The sequence below is a fragment of the Ambystoma mexicanum genome, chromosome 2q (assembly GCF_040938575.1).
Source record: "Ambystoma mexicanum isolate Mex_15411 chromosome 2q, UKY_AmexF1_1, whole genome shotgun sequence".
Classification (NCBI taxonomy): domain Eukaryota; kingdom Metazoa; phylum Chordata; class Amphibia; order Caudata; family Ambystomatidae; genus Ambystoma; species Ambystoma mexicanum.
This window is the reverse complement of record NC_090924.1, coordinates 1,234,531,556-1,234,553,126: the sequence shown is the minus strand read 5'-3', so window position 1 is coordinate 1,234,553,126 and position 21,571 is coordinate 1,234,531,556. Positions and strand designations below refer to the sequence as shown.

The following is a 21,571-nucleotide window of genomic DNA, read 5'->3' as shown; positions in this document are numbered from 1 at the left end:
GCTTGAATCCGTGCGTTGTTCTGAGACTAAACCCCGGAATGTATTCATATTGTAGCTACTGTGTTTATGCTAGGAACGTAAAGAATGACAGAAATGTGCCCAGATGGGGTGTGCATGCATATATAAAAATTGGTGCAGAATTAATATTGAGAAACCCACCAAAAGCGCGAAAAAAGTTGTCATTTCTGAACCAAAGCTCTTAGGAAGATGAGAGTTGAACAGCAATGTACCTTAGGCAATCTGTCATGTAATTTATGTAGTATTAACAAGTTGTGTATATTGTAAATATGTGTTTTATGAAAAATAAGATATACTGTACAGGGTCAAAGGGGAGTGCTTTCCCCTAAGCCATAAACATGGCACAGGATGACACACTGCTTCTTTCTCCAATCAGGGGACAGGGAATCCTCTGACCTACCAGATTCTTAGAGGGTTGGGCATAGAGAATCAGCCTTCCCACCCACTTTGGAAATACATAAATAGGGACTGCTGAGGACAGGCATGACACACACTTTCCACTTCTCAACTGATTTCTTGGTGAAGCACCCTGCAGGAAGATCCAGACATAGATCCAGAAACCAGACTCCAGAACCAAGCTCTGGAACCAAACTCTAGAACCTTGAAGCAGAGAGGCCTAACCCACAAGCTGAACCTTTTTCAGCAGGCCTTCAGAATCTTTTGCAACCTGATTCTAATACCTAAACTTCCACGGGGCCCAACCAAACCATTCAACAGCCTGGCTGAGCTGTTTTGCTATTCTAGCTAAGAACCCTGCACTAGAAACCAGATCTAGACCCAGAGAGCAGAGCTGTATCCAGAACCTGTCAGATCCAGACCAGAGTGCTGTGCTGAGAGCAGAAACCAGTGCCCAGAACCCAGAACGCAGAACCCGGTGGCGAGAGAATCCCAGCCAAACCCTTGATCAGATCTTTGACGGGGACCACTCCATTCCAAAGCCATAGGAGTGAGTATCTAGTCTAGAACTGTCCATAGTCATCTCTTAATTTAAGTAACCTAATCCAACCACTCTAACCTATCCATAACTGCATTATTGAATATCTTTTGTATATCCTAAATTCTTCTCTCCTCCACATAATCCTTGATAATTATAGCATCAATCATCTATGTGCTGATATTTTTCTGAAGAGGGACAAATGTTTTGACAGACAGAAGTCAGAGCGGAGGCGCCGCTGTTCTGGTAGCTGCCCGTTGAGTGCCTTGCTTCTTCATAGCTCCTTAGTATAAGTCCATATTGATTCCAAATCTTTAAAGCGCCTCTTTCATTTGGAAATCTTGACTTTATTTCTGTAAAATCTGCCTTGATTAATACCTCTCTAACTATTGAACCGCACGTCCTAGAACTGAAATTTAACTGTCCTAAGCTTTCTAACGAACCTAAAACGACATTCAAATTCCTTATAGTTTTTCCATAATCGTGCTTCACGCACGCAGAAAAATTGCTGCGAATTGCAATTTGGCTCAATTTTACCACATGTCAGAATAGCTGTTTCTTGTTTGCAACTGCTGAGTTTCGTTTTCAATCTGATAATCCTTCATAAATCATTGCTAGTGTTGACCTGAACCAATCCAAAGTAACTCTCACTTATCCTGAGCCTCCTTTAGTGAATTAAAATCATTCTTAGCATTTTCCCATTCATTGCAACATACATTTAAAAGTGATTGACCTGTTTTAAAATCATTCCTGTGTCTCTTTAAGCTTGCTGGGGGAACTGGGATTGAACTGCATTATTAATTGTATTCCTGAAATCTGTGTGCCCTCATTTCCATCTCTTCATATTGCATAGTGGGGGGAGTGACTAGTCACAGGTGAAAGAGTGATCATATTGTCTTTTGTGGAAATCATATCAAGTTTTATTTCTGTGCTGCATTCTTTCTTATTATTGCATTTCTTTGAACCATAAAAAGTATTCTCTGCTACCTTATCCTTCCTATTCCTACTCCTAACTGATTAAAGAGATTGTTGATATTGTAATATTACCCATTGCTGCTCATTGTTCATATTCATAAGTGTGCTATTCAGATATTCATAAAAGTGTGATATTTATATTCTTCAATTCTTCAAATAAACCTTTTAATTTGTAAAATAAACCTACTTCTTGGCTCAGTAACGTCGGGGAGATCCAAAGAGAGGGGCATTATATAAGGGTCATCATCCAGATTTAAAGAACTTTTGACATAAAAATATATAAATAAGGGTTTCCATTGGGCATCCCAGACTAGGCATTGACTTAGTTGAAAATGCTGGATTGAAATAATTTACAACACATACAGGATAACAATCATGTTAATTAGGACATCTGTGAATTACTTAGCATGCTCACAGTAAGAACCACCAACCTCTAAAATTCTCTACCTAAAAAAGCTAGACTGCTCTATCACTCCAACAGAGTTACAGATGCCGCAGTAATGTTAGCCTCATATCCAAATTAAGTGTCTGTCCAAATGCATATATGTGGTTCCAGGGGCACACATATTTGAATGCTAGGGCGAGTGTTGTGAAAATTAAATGAGCACCAAGACCAGAGTGTATAGCTCTGTTGTTATTCTTACGCTCCCAGAATGCTCTTTGTTTTTATGCAATGCAGACAGGAATGCTCATTCGTTATATTTGCCAGTTTCTTCCTTTCTCAACGGGATGGTTATTTCAAAAGATAGGAGTGTACTAACTTTTAAATCTTTAAGTGATAATCATCAATCAGAACATTATTCATCTGAGTATTCCATGTTTAGTTTACATGCTTTTGTGCCGTAAGAGAGGTGCACCATTCTTATAATGACTACAATACTTACTGGACTTGATTATCCGAAATGAACATAGTATAGTGTTCAAACGACTACATGTAAAATGTTATTTCCTTTTATAGATTCCTTTACAACAAAGAACACAAACAAAAAACACAAACAAAAACAGCATTCACTCCCTAATCATCCCACCATAAGTATGTTCTTTCTCTGGTAATTACATGAATTGCTCTAGCAAACATGAATCTGACACAGCAGAGCTAGTTTGGTGTATATCCTGGGCACAGTTAGTGTTTTATGGAATTCTAAGCCATTCTATATATCTCAGACTTGAGTGTTTACCAGTTGTCCAAACAGTTGGAATGTCAAACATGAAACGTTCTTTTCTCAGTCTAGAAACTCAGCGTGCCAATAATTTCTGCTAGTAGTTAGGGATCTGCAAAGTACTTGAAAACACTCTTGAAGATGGTGCCCACATCAGTCAAACAGTATCATACTAGACGATTCCCTCAAAAAGGTGGTTGCCAAGGCAAATTATAAGCTTTCAGAACTGCTGGCAAGTGCTGGAGTGTAAACTATAATTTGGAATTAAAATGCATCAAACTAAGATAGAAATACCTAACGCATTTCAGCGAATTGACCAAAAGCTGTGAATTTAAGGCAGACAGTAGCTGAATTTTTTGATTCATGACACTAGTAGCAGGACCTGCAACCTGCAGCTCTCTATGTGTTTTGTACTATGACTCCCATGATCCCTGATCATTGACTATGCTGGCTAGGGCTGAAGTTGGCTGCAAACCAAAACACATAGAGAGCCAAAGGTTGTAAAGACCTGCACTAAAGCAATGCGGTTACACACTTATATAGTCATTGTTCTTGCCTTTATTAGCATCATTCCTAAAGGTTGAACTTTGCTCTGAGGGGACAGAGAGGGTTTGACATGGGGTAAGATCTGTATGTCAAATGATCAAGTAGCATATTAGTTACATTAGCACCCTGGCAACGGGGTGCAGGGTCTAGTGGTCTGCCAGCCAATCTGGAAGCTCACACAGGAGCTTTGACTCAAGGTAAAGCCTGTGTTCCAAGCCTCTTCAGATGCGGTAGGCCATTATCTCGTCTGCCGGGCTGCAGGTAAGTGTTTGCCTGTGAGCCCCAAATGTCCACCTCCCCTAATCTCTCACCCCACCCGCCCCACTTACCTGCAGCTCCCTCATCACTTGCTGGTGCTGAGAACATGGCAGCCATCTTGTTCCCATCCCGTAAAAGCATTCTTTGATGCTTATAGCAATAAACGCCTCCTGGGGGCGGGGGCATTACAGGGTCTGGTAATGCCCTGGGGCTAATGGTAAATCCAGAGTAAAGCTTGACCCCCAGAGGGGTTTATTGCTTGAGTGTTAGTTGAGTGAGAAGAGGAAGTCTGTCATAGACATGAGCTTGTATCAATAAAAGCAACACTTATCATAATGGCTGACAATTCTAACATCACTCACGCCTACTGTACGACACAGCAAAGCTCTAGAGCCCATTTAATGTATTTCATGTATGATCTGTCAGCTTGATGTAGCCATTGTTGCTTGTGTACCCAATTCTAAAGCCATTTATCTGATTTGCAAATATACTAATGCCTGATACATCTGTGATGTCATATAAATATATATCTTACGCATTTTTACTAATCAATTATCTTGTTTCATGTCAGAGCAAATGTGCTCAATTTTGTAGTTTTGTTTTGGATTTAAAAGACTGCGAACACATCTTGTTTTTCACTTGTTTTTGTACAGCATGTACCTGTCACGTCTGATGTTTCAGACATAAATAAGGCGGAAATTATTCCGCTTTGATAAAAAACAATTTCCTGAAGCATTGATTTATTTTTTGCAAAAGCAGAGATATGTATCACCAACTTTTATTCTGTATTGGCATACACTGGCATTTTATCTGCGCTTTCAGTACACCTCTGAATCCGCGGTGATAGGTAGTCCGGCAGCACGACTGGTTTTCAGTAAGCAACAATCATGCCAAAAGAAGTGCCCTTGAATTCTCATTGCAGAGAGGGTGTTCAGTAAAAAAGAACAGGTGCTTGTCTACAATGGCGAATAATATTGACTGCTAATTAAAAAGGTAGAGTGTTGAAGTGACTCTTTCACGATCATGTCTAAATGAAGCTCGCAGCCAACTGGTGCTACATGGCAGAAAACACTCCCCCATTTCAACGGGGGTAATTAAAACACGTGTGGAGTATAATGAGCAGACATCTCGGAAATCCCGCCACCAGGTCTGAAGTGGTGTTAGGCATATATATATATATTTATATATATATGTGTACCCGTGAAAAGCGCATCTGCCACACTAAAAATACACTGTTGCTAATCAAGCAAGGTGAACCTTGCCACCAGACTGGCTCCCTGGATAGAAGCTCTGCTGCTAATTACATTGCGCTCCGCATATATTAACTTTGACGTCCATGTTCCCAGCCTTGCAGGCCACCTTTAGGGAGCTGCGCTGTGAATTCCAAGAGCTAAACCTGAAACACCGCCTTGAAAGACAGGCACAGTAGTCTCCAATGCAAAGGAGCCCAGGAAGGTTATTCAGCAAGTTTACAAAGAAGCGCAATGTGAAACAGTTGCATGACTATTGTTTCCATTCTGTTTGGTCACTCTGAAAACCAGGCCTGGACTTTATGTCTATGTGGGTGCAGGAGCCCAGCCCTAATCAGTAGTGGCTTTACCTGTAATTGTGACAGGTGGGTGAAGTTTCACATTCCTTCTCCTCGTACAACGTTTCTGGGCAGTCCCGCCCCCCATATGAGGGGAGCTGGATGATTACACGATTGCGCGATTGCTTCTTCACCAACACATCCCCTGTAGAGAACAATAAAATAACATTTTAATTTAGAGTAGCATTTTTAGATTGCATTTATATTTGTACATTTTTGTATTTATATTTGGATTTGGGTGTCATTTTGAACATAAATTACTTTAAAAGTAGGCACAATCAGAGAGCAGAGGCAGTCCTAAGATAAGGTGCCTTCATATAAGAGCATTGTTTGATTGAGTGATGTATACTGGGTGGTGAAAGGGGTAAGAATGAGAGCATATAACAGAGGCAGAGACTGGAGAACATAATATGTATTTAACATTGCCAACCTGAGGCTAGTATTTACACATTTACAGATTAAAGAGTGATCCTGAGGTCAAATTCCATGAAAGGGTAGTCAGGTAATTAGTATGGAAAGGAGGGCGGGGGTGGAAGAGTTATGTTGGAGGGAGGTGGGCTCTTCCATTGGTGAAGTTTGAGCTACTGCTGTGGAAATGTCACACTGAAGAGATGGCGTTGAGAGTTTGGGGGAGAGAATTACGGTAGGGTGTGACAAGTAGGGAAAAGGAGGTGCCACAGGGAGGACTTGGGGACTAATAACATACACAGGGATGAGGAGCAGAGAGTTTGCGAGGGAGAGTGCACTTAGATGCAGTCAGTGAGGTTGTGGGAGGGCTAGATCATGGATGGATTTTTAATGAGTAGCAGCATTCAAAGATGGAGTGATTTTGCAGGGAGAACCATCCAACATCGTGACGGTAGCTAGAGGTGCAGGATCTGGGAACGTTCCATAGAGCATGATTTACAAAGTTGAAGACTTTTTTGAGAGGCCAGAAGAGTAGAGGGGTAGGATAAGAGGTAGGCTTATGCAATAGTCCAGTTTCTGAGCACAAGGTGAGAGAAGGGTAGTGATTTAGGTATGGGTGGATTTTCCCATGTTAGGAGGTTGAATCTGGCTGCATTGACAGTCACCGTAATAAACTGGACTAGTTTAAGTTCACTGACAAAGAGTTGCAAGCCAAGGTGGTAAGCCATGGGAGAGTGTTTGAGGCGGTCAGGGGGAAATGGGGGACGGGAGAGTGGGATTGGGGTTGGAGGCAGGGATATATCTGTCTTCCGTATCTGAGGACTTGAGAATGAAGCAGTGTAGAGACATTCAGTGGTGAGTAGCAGTTAGGCAATTGGGTATGTAATCAATGATTGCAGGGTAAAAGAGAGAAAGTAGACTGCAACGTGAGCATTGTCTGCAAATGAGTTTGCAGACGTGGGAGGAGTACAGGGTGAAGAAAAGTGGGCCTTCGATTGATCCTTCAGGAATGTCCATGGGGAGAGCTGTTGGTGAGGAGGTACTGGAGCCCCTTGAGATGGATCAGAGAGAGGACAACCATTCAAATGCAGTTTCCATGAAGCCAAGGAGGGAAAGAGTTTGAAGTAGAGGAAAAGTCTTGAAGGAGGAGAATGCAGGAGAGGTGAGAGTGGTTGGTAGTGGTAAACGAATTGGTATGTGGATAAGAGCAGTCTCAGCAGACTGGCCTGAAATCGAGATTGGAGGAGGTTATAAAGTGAGTGCACCTCAAGGTTGCCGACTATGCGGTTGAAGACCAGCCTCTCAAGCATTTTAAAATGGTAGGAAAGGAGAGCCAGGTATGTAGAATAATGGGTTGATGAGGTCGGCACTTGGGTTCTTTAGAAATGGTATGATGTGGATGTTTTGTAACAGTCTGAGGTTTTACAATTTGATATAAAGAGGTAGAATAAGGTTGAGTGTTGAGCAGAGGTTCAGCTGCAAATTAATTAACAATTTGTGTTGCAAAGGGGGTGATTGGAGTAAAAGATGGGTTGGTAGAGTGATGTAGTGGTAGAAGTTCAGTAGGGGGGTGAAGAAAAAGTGGGATAAAGAGGAGATTGTGGGGAAAAAGGGAGTAAGACAATGAGATAGGGATGGGAGAGATATAAGGGTGGGCAAGGTGTCCTCTATTTTGGCAAATGTAATGGCTCAGTAGGAAGTACATTTATTTGCAGGGAGGAGTGGTTTTTAGTGGGGAGAAAGCATTGCCTGGAAGGTCCTTGACAGTTTGTGAGGTTGGCAGCAGAGAGGGTAAACAATACTACAGAAATAGAATGATTTGCTGTATTAAGCTGGTGAATAGAGAGTCCTTGAAGGCAGTGAAGAGAGTGGGTGATCAATCTATGCACCAGCGACTTAAACAGCAATGGATGGTTGTCCTTAGCAGTTGGATGACTGTGTAGATCCATGGTTGAGGATGTGGAACAGAGGAGTTAAAGCAGCAGGCTGTGTAGTTATCATTGGAGGAGGTTGGCAGTGCAGAGTTGAATTCAGTAAAGGTAAGATCAATGGAGTGAGCAAGTGGAGGAGCGAGAGCTTGACGTGAGATGGTATGGGCCAATAAAGTGGACCTTGGAAAGAGGACTGGGCATGGTAGGGGGGTGGTAGAGTGTGTTAGCTATAGAGATAATGATGTGAATAACAGACTGGTTGGGAGGCCAAATTTGCAGAGGAGCCCTAAGTGTAAAATTAAAAATAAATGGGTTTGGGAGTGATGCCTGGGTGTTGGTAGGAAGGTTTGTAAGTTGACTAGTGAGTTGCCACAAAGAGTGGATTGAAGTTGGAGCTGTTGGACCTTAGCGATTTTGGCAAGATAACAGTAGTATCACCTGGGGGCTTTTCAGTGAGTGAATAAGAAGTTGAGGTTGCACAAAGGGAAGTAGATGTGAAGGATAGAAAGAGGGGAGCAAGGACTTGGACTGAGATGTGCTCAGAGAAGGAGGGAGTAAACTCAGAGCAGGAGAGGGGTGCTGATGGTGTGCCCTTGCTAATCATCTAAGCAGAGCACCAACACTGCCTTTTTGGAGGGAAAAATGGAGTGAGAGGAAGAGGCAAAGTCGGTCTAGAGTACTGTCATGGTGGTGGAAAATCAAGGTTTTGGTGATAGTCAACACAGACAGTTTGCAGTGATGAGAATCACAATTATTAGGGAGAAATTAGGATTTATTGCAGAGACATTGGGCATTGCAGAGACGCACTGCAGGGTTAATAAGGGGTCAGAAGTGGAGGAGGTGGTTTCTGGAATAGATGAAGTGAGGCAGTTAGGGCAGATAAAGGTGCTGAAGGTGGGATTTGGGAGCAAGGAGAGAGGTGCTTCCTCCCTGACATTTATGAGGAAAGTTAAGGATGTGGATGGGGAGACAGGAGGTTAGGGGGGAGCGGAGGGACGAGAGAGGTGATCGTCAAGTGAGATAGTGATGTAAATAACAGTGAGAAAAGGAGAAGCACAGTAGGCAGGGGTGAATGGAGAAAGGGCCTGGGGGACACATTGTCCTAGGTGACCAAAACAGTAATTGGGAAACAAAACAAATGGTCCTAGCTGATGATTGATGATATATTCTCCAGGGTATATTAAAGATACTGTAAAATGAGATATAGGCATTGCCTAGGAAAATAAAACTAGAGTGCCAAATCAGGAAGAATGCAAGTGGCATGCAAAGTTTGTCAACTACGTATTTAAGCTGAAGCGTAGCACTTACAATAGGCATACACACTTAAGAAACAGGTGTTTAGCATTAGATAATGCGTGTATGGTTAATGGCCCATCAGCTTTTCCTCGATCTGCCCTTTAACAAGCAGCGGCCATTGAATTGGACAAGCCCTACTCATCAACCATTATTGCTACATTAATACCCTCATATCTAATGATATTTTACAAAAAAGTGATGCATAAAAAAACAAAGCTGCTGGTACTAGAAATGGTTCATTTTAAAATGTCTGTAAGAGATAAAATACGAAGTGGCTTTTTATTTATTTGTTTATTTGTAATGCGCCAAAAGCCCACATGCAGTGGAATCTTTCTTTCTGTTCTATGCTGTGAGGAAGAGCATTGCAGTTCCTGGTCTAGCAATTCACTATAATTGCAAAAGTCTGGCGCCGATGAAAAGTGGACAAAGAATTGGTTGCAGTGGAGTCTTTCTTTCTGTTCTATTGTGTGAGGAGGAGCCTTGCAGTCCCTGGTATAGCACTTCACTATAATTGCTCCAGTCCTGTGTGGAGCGCGGCGCAGATGAGAAGTGGACATATAATGGTTGCAGTGGTTGCTAGCAGTTAGGCGGTCTGCGGCGTCAGAGGATATTGTCTGGTTTTGCTATGCATAGGTTTGAGACAGTGTTTCCGCTGAAGTCAGCAGGTACTTTCAAATCCTGATACTTTTGGTCACAAAAATCTGACAAGAAATAATGGACCTTTGAGCCTCTTGTGAAACGCCTCCCGCATCAAATGCTCATGCTTTGTATGCTGCTCATAATTCGATAAGAAATAGAGCCATTCCTAAACAACTTTGAAAGATGTGACTGCGGGTCTTTCAACCTTTGAGCCTCTTGTGACACGCCTCACACAGCAAACACTCATGTTTATGCACACTGCGCATAATCCTCCTTGTCTGTCAAAGTATCACACTCAGTAAGGCAAGCAGTGAACTGCAAATATCCACTGCGATCTATAGACTGAGCAGCCTGCTCCAGTGTGCTAGCTGCCATGCGCATTCTGAAAAAAAAGATAAACAAAAGACCATCAAAACAAGCCAAATCGCTAGCCGCAGGTTTCACAGAATCTATCTGCAAACTAAATGGTTTTAGTGAAAACGACCGAGGGAAGATTACCTCGTTTTTAAAATACACAATGAAATCCATAATATATGTCCCATCTATTGCTGAACCCACTAAAATAATTTTGAGTCCTGTAACTGCACCTTAGCAATCACCAAACCACCATTGTGACAATGAACTGATGGAGATGTGTCTAGAACTGCAAGCAGAATATAACCTACAAAATTAGGAAAAAACTATTCGATTCATCACCATCAGTCTGCAAATATTCACACAACATTATCTACGGATCTTACTAACTCACCGAATTTAGCAGCGATCGCCATGAATGCCTATGAGTCACTGTGGCAACGAGAGGAAAGCAGATCCTCCTCCAATTCATCTGGTATAGAAGACCTCGATTGAGAATCTGACACTATGGATACCTTAAATGCCTTGGTTATGCTTTGTATAAACATACAAACAGGACAACTGAAATCGAAGCATGCTAAAGTAGTAGCCCTGATTACTTCAACTCAGGTCCTTATAGAGAAAGAAATTTGTAGTGATAAGACATGTAAATGCCCACCTATAATTATTCAGGACTCGCAAATTGTCCCCAATATTAATTCACAGGCAGTGGATAGGGATAAGCAGTCTATACTGGAGCAAGCAAATAATCCAGAAACAGTCAAGATTGATGGGAAACAAAAGCAAGAGGAAAGATTAACCAACCTAAATACAGACATAGGAATAAATCAAAGCTCTAATACTAGAGTGGCGCCGCAGGCAATAGGATTGGGACTCCCAATAGAAAATCTGTGTCCAGAGCCCTTCAAAAGACCTGAGCTATCACTGTATAATGCACAAAAAAACAAACCTCATGGTTATATTCCGGGACTAAAGCTTGTTCCTAACAAAGACTGTCTTAGCAAAAATATGGCTGAACTGGAAACAATCAGAGAAAACTTCATTGCATCCCTTAAGAATACTACAGAGAGACAGAGCAAGGAGAGTTGCTCTGACACTCCCGTAATTAGCGAATCGAGGGAGTGATGGGAAGAGAACACATCAGGGTTCTTAGAAAAAAGTACAGATGCACGGTGACCCGGGTAAGTTCTTAAACATCTTAATAGCTCCACCATCACAGAAGACCCTAATAATACAAGGATTGATTTGGCTACTATTTATTCGGAAATAAACACAAACAAAATAAAAATAGTAGATTTATATGCCACCTCAGGCAGCCCCTTCCAGAATCGATCAAATGCTCTTGAGTTTATGCACCCGCTCGCCATACTACTAAAGATTAATATCCCGGACCTGAAGCAAGTAGATATACCATGCACTGCGTGGAGCGCAAACTGGATAATTCTCAATTTTGTTTCTACTATCATACCTGAGTTTATTATGACCCAAGAACCTGAATTTTTAAAATTGTGCTACATATTTCTGTAAATGACTAAACCAATATCTATTGGGGAAAAAGTGACTCTGGCACCAGGGGTTTGGATGTTCAGTTATCAGAGGACTCTATAATCGACATTGTGACCAAGGCAGTCTAAGCAATGCAGTCTAAAAAGAACAGTTTTAAGAGGCAAAATAGATATTTATCAAAGAATATAGAAGACGTTGAATGACCGACTATGTTGCCCCATGTCAGATTGTTATCAGATCATGGAACACAAGAGGATTCTGATCTTTTATGGTTAACCCTTTGGGTATTTAAATGTTATTTGCAGCAGACATTATTTTATTACAAGAAACTTGGTTAGGGAAGAAATTATATACTGATGGTTATGTAACCTTCCAAAGGTTTTCTCAAAAAAACTAAAACAGCAGACTATTTGGAGGTTTGATTTTAGCAGTTGCGGCTCACTTGAAGGCCAGATAACGTGTACCTACTTATAATTCTGAATCAGTGTTAGTTGAAGAGCAGAGGGAAGAAAATAAAATTGCTCTCCTATTGATAAATGTGTACAGCCCGCCAGGCAATGATAATATGAATGTCATAACAAGTCACATTGAGACATCGATAGATACTTAGAGAAATGCTCAACCAAATGGGCAGTTTTACATTGCACAAGACTTGAATTATCAGCAGCCTTACTTTCCAAATAAGAAGATTGCTTTTCTGCAAGAATACTTCTATGTTGAAAATTAATTCAATATGTCGGCGATCGGACTCGGCACAGAGGAGCAGATATTGGATATTAATACATAGCTTTTTAAAACCCAGGCAATAGTTCCAAGTGGTCAATGTGAGCATAAGTGATTTGCATTGTACCTGGTCAAACGGACATCAAAGCACATGGATTGATTGTATACTGTCAGATTATAAGGGTTTCTCATTGATTGAACATTCCAAACTCATACCAAATAATAAGAATGATCATGTCATCTTGGAGTTTTCGGTTGGAGTGTATAAAAAAAAAACAGTTAGTGGGACATTTTGACCTAAACACAAATGGTAACCCTATAAATTGGTCTAAACATAATGTGCAAAAAATGTATCATTTGTTCTTAGATGTGCTGATGGAAAACTCTTGCCAAAGCTTTGAGAATATAAGTAACTATTCCCAAATTATGCACGAGATAATGCTGGAGTTATCAAATAACCAGAGGAAGATCACCTATGAACACTGTTCCCACAAAAATGTTTATGATCAAACTGTGGTAAACAAGAAAAAAGAGTTAAGATCTAAGACACAATGGGTAAAGTCTAATGTGCAAGATCTACAGCTCCGAAAAGATGGGGGGAAAAAACTAAAGATGTGGATTATAATCTGATACAAAATGTATAGGGGTCCATGATTTTAGCACGATATAAAACAATGTATATTACCATGAGGAATAAAGATATGCAGAGATGTTGACATATTTTTAATACACATAATGCTGGTGTTTTAGGTATTAGAGAAATTAACCCTCTCTAATTCTGTTTGGAAAGAATATGTGCTATCGCTATATCACAGAGAAGAACTAGCAAAGGAAAACCCCTGCTATTTAAATATAAGCGACAGAGACTTTTAAAATTCACAAATGAATATATAGAAAAAATAATACAATTATTAAAAACCTTGCAAGCCCTTGGGCCAAATGGCCTTCCTATTATACTAAACAAGACTGACCCTAAAGCATGGGCTAGTATTCTTTTTATCATCTTTAGAGTGATTATTACTACTTGCAAATTACCCAATTCCTGAAATAAATCACTGCTCATACCAATTTATAAAAAAAGGTTTGAGAGTAAATTATAGAATTTTAGCAATGATTGATTGCAGTGCCAAAATCTTTTGCAATGTACTCCTGGGCTATATTGACCAATGGATCACTGAAAAGAATATTGTCAGTAACCAATTATCAGGTTTTCGTAAAGGATATAGTACCCTAACTACCATTTGAACCCTTGTGCACTTAATTTGCAGCACCTTGTTATCCAAAACAAATGCACTTCATGTATGTTTTTATTGGTTTTACAAAGACTTTTGATATGAGATAGGCAGATTCTATGGGAAAAGACTGAAGCAGGAAATGTACATCCACACATTTTATATTTTACTAAATCTTTTTATTTCAAGAATATAATCCAGATTAGAGTGGAACAGGATGGTACATTAACCAAGCAAATATCAGTTAATGTTGACTTAAAGCAAGGCTGCACATATCTTTTTTAATATTTATATTGCTGAGCATGAATGAATTTTTAAAGAATTGTAAAAATCATCCTGCACGCTTATAAAAACTTGACCAATTACCTGGCTATCATATGCAGACAATATTATAATACTTGATCAAACTGCGTTAAATATGCAACATAGCCTCACAGCCTTGGAATTATATTCTGAACGCCACAATCCAAAAATCAACCTGTCTAAAACAAACATTTTGATCATTAAATCCAATTGCAGAACCATAAAAAAGATACTACGGGGCTGTTCAAAATATGAAGATATATAGACGAGGCATATAGCTATCCTTACCTAGGTATATTAATTTCCAATGCATTGGTCTTCTCCAAATCTATAATAAACAAAACTACCGCAAAGTTTAAGGCAATTAGACCTTTAATTTCAAAATCTAGTGGTTTCTCTATGGAGGGTTCTATAAAGGTATATACCTCATGTGTTGTTCTGAGTGCCTTATATGGCTTTGAAGTCTTCACTGCTAAGGAAACTGCCTGGTTAGATATTACAGAAGGAAGGTTACGGAAGAGCCCTCTAGGGCTGTTACAAGCAGTACCGATGGAAGCTATATGTTTTGAATTGGGCCTAATTTCTCTCTCTACCCAAAAAATTATTCCAGCAGGTCATTTTTATATAAAGCTAAAAAAGAATTGAGATAACTCAAATTCAATATTTTCTTTCTTCTTAGATCATTCGGGTATGCTATGTAGGCACCCTGGTCAAAGTGATTAGCATAAAGAAAATGTTGTATTCCTGAATACAATTGGTTGCTCCTGTGCATCTGATGAGAATCTTGCAACCAAATCCCCTGAAATTAAAAAAGGCTAGAATATGGGATAGAAATAGACGGGAAATCAAATTATGCAATATACTACACACAAGCATTCCCAATTGAACCAGCGTGTCCCTACATAAACAACTTACAAAATAATAGAGTGGGAAGGTTCATAATGCGGTTAGGGATGAACCAGCTGCCTACAATGGTAAATAGAGGTGCGTGGCTTAGGATGCCTCACAAAGAGCGTCTCTGCAGATTATGCGGAAATGAACCGGAAAAAGCTGGGCACCTCTTGACAGATTGTATGGCATTAATTATCATCGATGAAAAAGGGTATATGAAATTGGTACATGACATGAATTTTATTTGCACGAACCAATTTGGTAGTTATAACATGCTGGGGAAAATATGGTCATGAACTTCACGGTCTGCTATATATGGCAAGAAATTATGAAGCGATTGAATTGATATAATTCTAGGAAATCTATACTTGACAGCTAGTTTTTAGTACATTTTACAGTAGTATTTTAAAACTGCGCCTTTTTATTGATTCTTCTTGTGATGTAATGCAAATTAATAAGTAACTTTTGCACATGTTTTATGTATGTATTTTTTTTATTGTGTTAAAGGTTATATTTAGCCAATGCCATTGATTATGCCATTGATTATGCACTGATATATTAACCATCTATGTGTTTAACGAGTCAGCATAATGGGCACAAAGCATTTGCCACTGGAAGCCATTGTGCACCTGTGTGATATATTGCTATTGTAGAATGACTTTCTACTTCTATCTCTTCAGATGGACTGGAAGTACAATTGCTTCTGCCTCATTCATCCCCACAATGCATGCAGGAACTCGAGGACCTAAGGAGGTGGAAGGCAACTGGTGTCAAAACAGCTGCATCTCAATGCTAATGAACTCGTGCCTCACGCTACACCCGCTTTACAGTATCGTGGGGAGGGTTGTCAAGGGCAGAGATCAGAATGGTGCCAGTCAGTTAGATGAAGCTACTGCTATCTGAATTTCCTTGTTCACTGCTCTCCTGTGGGAGTTCTAAGGGGGAACAAAGGAGCAAATTATAGTATAAATGTTTGGTGTGCAATGTCACCTGCTCTCCACATTGTCATAATGAGAGATAAGAGTTTACAGATACAAGAACGGTTTTTGGAAGGTTCAGGGGGAGACACGTGTATGATAGAGTGCAATGCCACTAGATACTCTTATTATTTGAGGGACCAGTCATGGGAAAACATCAGGATTTCAAGTAATTTGAGGTTAGCTAAATTGCCAACTTTTTACAATGGTTTGATTGTTAAAGCTGAACCAGGAGCCCTATGTTTCAGAGAAGTGTGAATATTTTACGGGACTGAGAGAGCATCATAATCTCCCTACCCCAACCCCAGAGTACACTTTTAGCATGGGGAAGTGAGCTCTCCCCATCCTGATCTCAAAAGGGAATGACAACTGTTTATAGAACATTAGAAAGAGATTAAGTACAATTTCTACCAGGAACATATTAATGCAAACGCAGTTAAAGATGTGCCCTACTAGGTGAAAGATTGAGTTGAGTGAACACATGCAAAGCAATCAAAAAGCTACTTTGATGGAGGATAGAGGCAGCTCTGTGCTGTTTTCATGTATGTGTAGCAGGTGGGACCTCACTTGCTGAAAATGTGTATGAGGGCCACAACCAGTGTGCATGTATACACAAATATAAATGATGCAGTATGGGTGCATGTCCGGTTGTATGAATGTGTGTGTGGGATGAATACTACAGACTGGGAGGGACATTCGTGTAAACAACCAGCAAGGACATATTTTCTTACTATGACAAGGCATTTTATAAAGGAATTTAGACAAAACCCCCATAGTGAGTTCTCTTACAGGGGGTAATTTTCTACAGGCAGCAACGACATATTCTCTTTCTGTGGCATTATTTTTTAATGATGTTAAGGGCACAGGAAAGATGATGGTTGTTTTTACATCAGATGTACGGGGGGGGGGCAGCCAGAAAATACATGTTTTCTTACTGTGGCATGCATTTTATACTGGTGTAAGAACGAGTGCTCTTTCTTGGCCCTACTGGCCTACCTTGGTGCAACCAGTATAGACTGTGTATTTCTTTTACAATGGCATTGTTGTTTTTTACTAGGACCAACAGTGAAAGCCAGTGTGAGTGTTCTTACACTGCCATACTGGCCTTCATTAGTGCAGTCAGTCTGGACAGGTGTTTTACTGTGTCGTGCTCTTTTCTATTAGCATTGATAGAAAATCCAACATGATGAGTGACATTACTTGACCTTACTAGCCTACAATGGTGCAGTCAGTCATTGCATCTTTTCTTACTGTAACATGGCATTGTTTTATATTGGAAATAAAGTGCACACCCAACGGGAGAATGTTATCACCAGGGGATATTGGCATATATTGGCAGAGCCTGCATGGACATGTTTTCTCATAATATCCTTGTTGGCATTATGGGCAAAGCGAATATGAGTATCATTGTATGTGACAATGCTGCATTAGTGCAGCCAGCATGGACATGTAAGGGCACAGTCATTATGAAAATATGTGTACTCTGGCAGAATACTGACATTCAGTGGGCAAAGGCATCATGAAAATGCATTGGAAAATGCACCTATACTGTTAACTGTTAGGCTTTCTTCACAATTTGTGACGTAAAGTGCACCACTTTGACACATTATATATTAAAATGTTCACAGGGTGAGAGCCCCCACCTGTGTCCTCCAGGTTTGGTTCCCGATTCCTTGCTTTGCATGGTCGCTCACACATATTCCTGGGAAATATTTATGCCCCTCCAATGAAAGAAATTCAATAGCTGTTGAACTATTGGTAAAGATTAACTATGGGAGCAAGAATAATCTATGGAAACCAAGACAATCTGTGAGTTGAGAAGAAATGGTGAAATCGATACATATTAGCAACACCCACATTCGAGGAAGAGGCAATGCATGATTGATGTAAAAGTATCTGGGTGTAAAAGTGTTCTATGGTCATTATGTATTTTTTTAATACAAAGGCAATATCGTAGTACAAGAAGGTATTCAATTTGTTAGTACACAATCAGTCCCTTGAGACAGAGCATTCTACGAATGAAGATGTTAAAATGGCGTTTAAATCCATTGAGGCAATCATCTATGGCACTACGAGCAGTTATAGCAAGTTATGCAGCTTAGGATTGCAATCACTAGACAAGCTGAGGGCACAATAGCCATGAAAGCATGTATTCTATGGGTAGAAAGCATTTAACTTCAAAAAACAGTAACTGAATCAATTGGTAGAATCCATTTGTGGGTGCATTCTATGTATACGTGTAAAAGCTGTGTATGGAAGTAAAACAATATATGAGCACAATAGTAACAGTGTGTCGGTGTGATAACTATATGTGGAAGTGAGATGATATTAGGAAGTAATAACAAAGCAGAGTGAAAAAAAGAAAAACTCTTTGCAACTAATACAGGTTAAAACAGGAGTCAAAGTTGCAAACATGGCAGTGGAAAATAGCAATGAACAAACACTCTAGTGGCAATTAGCAAGGTCTAAATATCACAATGCACACCAGGCAAAGGTAGAAAGGCAATAACAAAATTCAACAGCAAAGTTCTCATTGTTTTTTTGGGAATCTCGTAAGAATATCAAGGTGGTACAACCTATGAACGAATTGGTGAGCGTCTGTGAGTTAAATGGCATGACAATCAGTCAATCTATGGGTGTGACAACAGTCTGTGAATGTATATTAGTTAAGGAATCTGATAACGAAGCATGACAGTAGTGTATTGAAACAAAAGTTCTCAGAATCCAATGGAAACAATAACTGAATGTAATGACGAAATCAATCTATCACTGCAAACAATGGGTGAGAGCAGAAACTATGTATTTCTGAATGAAAAAATAAGACAAGGGCCTCATTACGACCCTGGCGGTAAGTTCCGTAAATTACCGCCATGGCGTAAATTACGTTAACGCCGAGTAGCGAAGACGTAAATAGCACCTAATTCTGACCCATCGGGCACGTGCTTTACGCCATGGCGGTAATGTAAAGTACGCCATGGCGCTAATGGGCCAAAAACGGCCCTTACCGCCATCGCACACCGTCCATGGAGCACTACCGCCACGCACACCATAACGGTCACCGTACTTAGCGGTCACCGCAGTTAGCGGTCACCGTAAATAGGCGGAAGCGGAAATAGCGCCATCGCGCAGGAACGGGAAATGGCATGGCGGCCATCTTCAAAAACACAATCCATCGCCATCCTCCACTACCATACCTCATCCGGCCCCCATAACCATCCACACCCATCACCCACCCCAAAACCACATCCAACATGCCCAAAGTTGTAAAAAAGGCATGTGACAGGCAGCGCCAAGACCGCTTCACCAAGGAGGAACTTAACATGCTGGCAGAGACCCTGCAAGAGAATGCGGAAGTCGTATTCTCGACACAGATGACAAGGGCGGCTATCATGAAGAAGAAGGCGATATGGGCCCTAGTGGCACAGCGAGTGAGTGCAGTGGGGGCCGCACCCCGCACAGCCCAGCAGTGCCGGAAGCGCTGGGACGACCTGAGGCTCCGTGTCCGTAGCATCATTTCGGCTAACCGCAACCTAGCCATGTCAACTGGCGGAGGCTCAGAATCACCTATCCAGCTCCAGGCGTGGGAGGAAATATGCGCATCCACCATAGGGATGGAGAGCATTGAAGGTGTCGGAGCCATGGAGAGAGGAGTGCCGACCCCAGGAGACGCAGGTAGGTGGCCAGAGCTATGCATGCCACACTCAACAAAGCCCCACTGTGCGAAGTACCCAGTCGCCCCATAGTGCACATGCAACACATCGACAGGTGAACGTGCACAGACACATCCCAACACCACCCTGCAAACAAGCAGCATGCACACCCTAACTGCTGGAACACACATAGCACCATGCTACCTCCACACAAAAGCCACCAAACCTGTATGAAATGCGCTGCATGCACCGACTGTATAGATGTCATCCCCTAATGCACGTCCAATGTCCGCGACCCATCAATAACACATCCCTCCTTTGCTCCACCACAGATTCCGACACAGAGCCCCAGGAAGAGGGCAACACCGCATCCTGTTCCTCCAGAATGGCCAGCCCGCAGGCATCCACCCCAGCCGTCCGGAAGGGAACCCACCGGCAGCCACCAACCCTGCCTGGGGTAGAGGACAGGCAAGTGCCAGCCCCCACTACTGCTGACACAGACACAGCAGCAGCAGCAGACATGCCACTAGTTGTGGCCACTGAGGGGACAGCCTCTGCCGCAAGCAGCACCCTTGGGGAGAGTGCAGCCATAGCGGCAGACTCTGACAGCGGGCCAGGCAGCATTGAGGACATTGATGTTGAAGGGCCCACTGCCCATCCACATTCCCCCGCAATTTCCCTAAGCCCCCTGCAGGCGGATGCCACACAGGGGCAGTCCGACTCCGACGAATGGCCAGCCACCCCATCCCCCCAGCCTGAGGTGGGCATCGCACCGGAGATGCAAATGGCACTGGCCATAGGCCAGCAGAACCAGCAGGCACTACAGGACATTGCAACACGGCAGCAACAACTAACTGACCTCCTCAATGCACATGTGGCACAGTGTGGTGGGCCAAGGGATGCCATGGAGCGGTCAGCTGACCGTGTCACAGCTGCCATAGAGAACTCCACAAGGAGTATATGCACTGAGCTAGCGGCTGTGCGCAATGAACTCAGTGAACTTGTGCACACCATCAGGGACATGCGACCGGATGTGGGGCGTGGAGCCTCATCAACCACCAGCTCAGCACAGAGCAGCCCCGTCCGTAGATCTGGGCGCACTCTCCGCAGCACGGCCAGGGGTGCCCCAGGGGCCATGGGAGGGGATACACATCCTTGACTTGCCTGTTCAGCAGGACTACTCCGCACCTTGTAGCACGGACACTACTGCACCATTGTTGGGGTGTTCAGGGGGGAGGTGGGAGGGGGTTGGGGGGGTGTTGGGGTGTTCAGGGGGGAGGTGGGAGGGGGTTGGGGGGGTGTTGGGGTGTGCAGGGGTAGGTGGGAGGGGGGAGGGGGTGTGTCACAAGATTTCACTGTTGCAATACACATTTATCATTACCACAAACCAAATGTGTTGACATCTTTATTGCGTCCATGTGCTACATTGTTGTAGAGTCCACAGTGTGCATGTCCCACACACACACAGTGCGCCGAGTGCCGTCTCCATGTGACACGCATACGCTGTGTGTGCTAGAAGCATTGGTCAATGATAGTCTGACGCATGACACGCCCCTCCTGTGCATCGCTGTCTCCTTGAGGTGGTGCCCCATCCCCAGCCTCATCATCCTCATCGTCAGGTGGTAGCAATTCTACGTCAGGGGGCAGGGGCACATTTCTTCTGACGCACATATTGTGTAGCATGACACATGCCATGACGACCATTGCAACCTTCTCATGCCGGTACAGGAGTGCCCCGCCAGACCTGCTGATGCAGCGGAAACGTGCCTTCAGTAGGCCAAAAGCTTGCTCGATCACTACACGCGTACGGGAATGGGCACGGTTGAAGTCCTCCTCATGCTGGTTCTGTGGGTTTCGGACTGGTGTAAGGAGCCACCTCTTCAGGGGATAGCCTGCATCACCTGTATGTGGGCAAGAATGTATGCGTCAGGGATGAGCTTGAGTGATGTACATGAAATGCCACCATGAATTGCATTGAACATTGATTTTGCAGCAGTTTCTTCTGTGCTACTGGTTTCACACCGTGCAACCGCTATATTGTTATTGTTATTGTTATTTTGCACTTATATAGCGCCTTATATACCATTGGTATGGTCTGAAGGCGCTGGTAGGTTGAAAGTCCTTGGGTACCGAAGTTCAGATCAGTAGAGAGAGTAGGGAGAGTCAAAAGGTGCGTGTGAGC

At 42.3% G+C, this 21,571-nt stretch overlaps 1 protein-coding gene across 1 annotated transcript in view; it reads right to left on the bottom strand.

Moving 5' to 3' along the window:
- THSD7A (thrombospondin type 1 domain containing 7A) overlaps positions 1-21,571 on the bottom strand; it is a 1,346,262-nt gene that overhangs the window by 356,108 nt on the left and 968,583 nt on the right. The window contains exon 10 of the mRNA XM_069648630.1: positions 5,492-5,624. Within this exon, the coding sequence (XP_069504731.1) occupies positions 5,492-5,624 (133 nt within the window). The remainder of the gene's footprint in view (positions 1-5,491; positions 5,625-21,571) is intronic.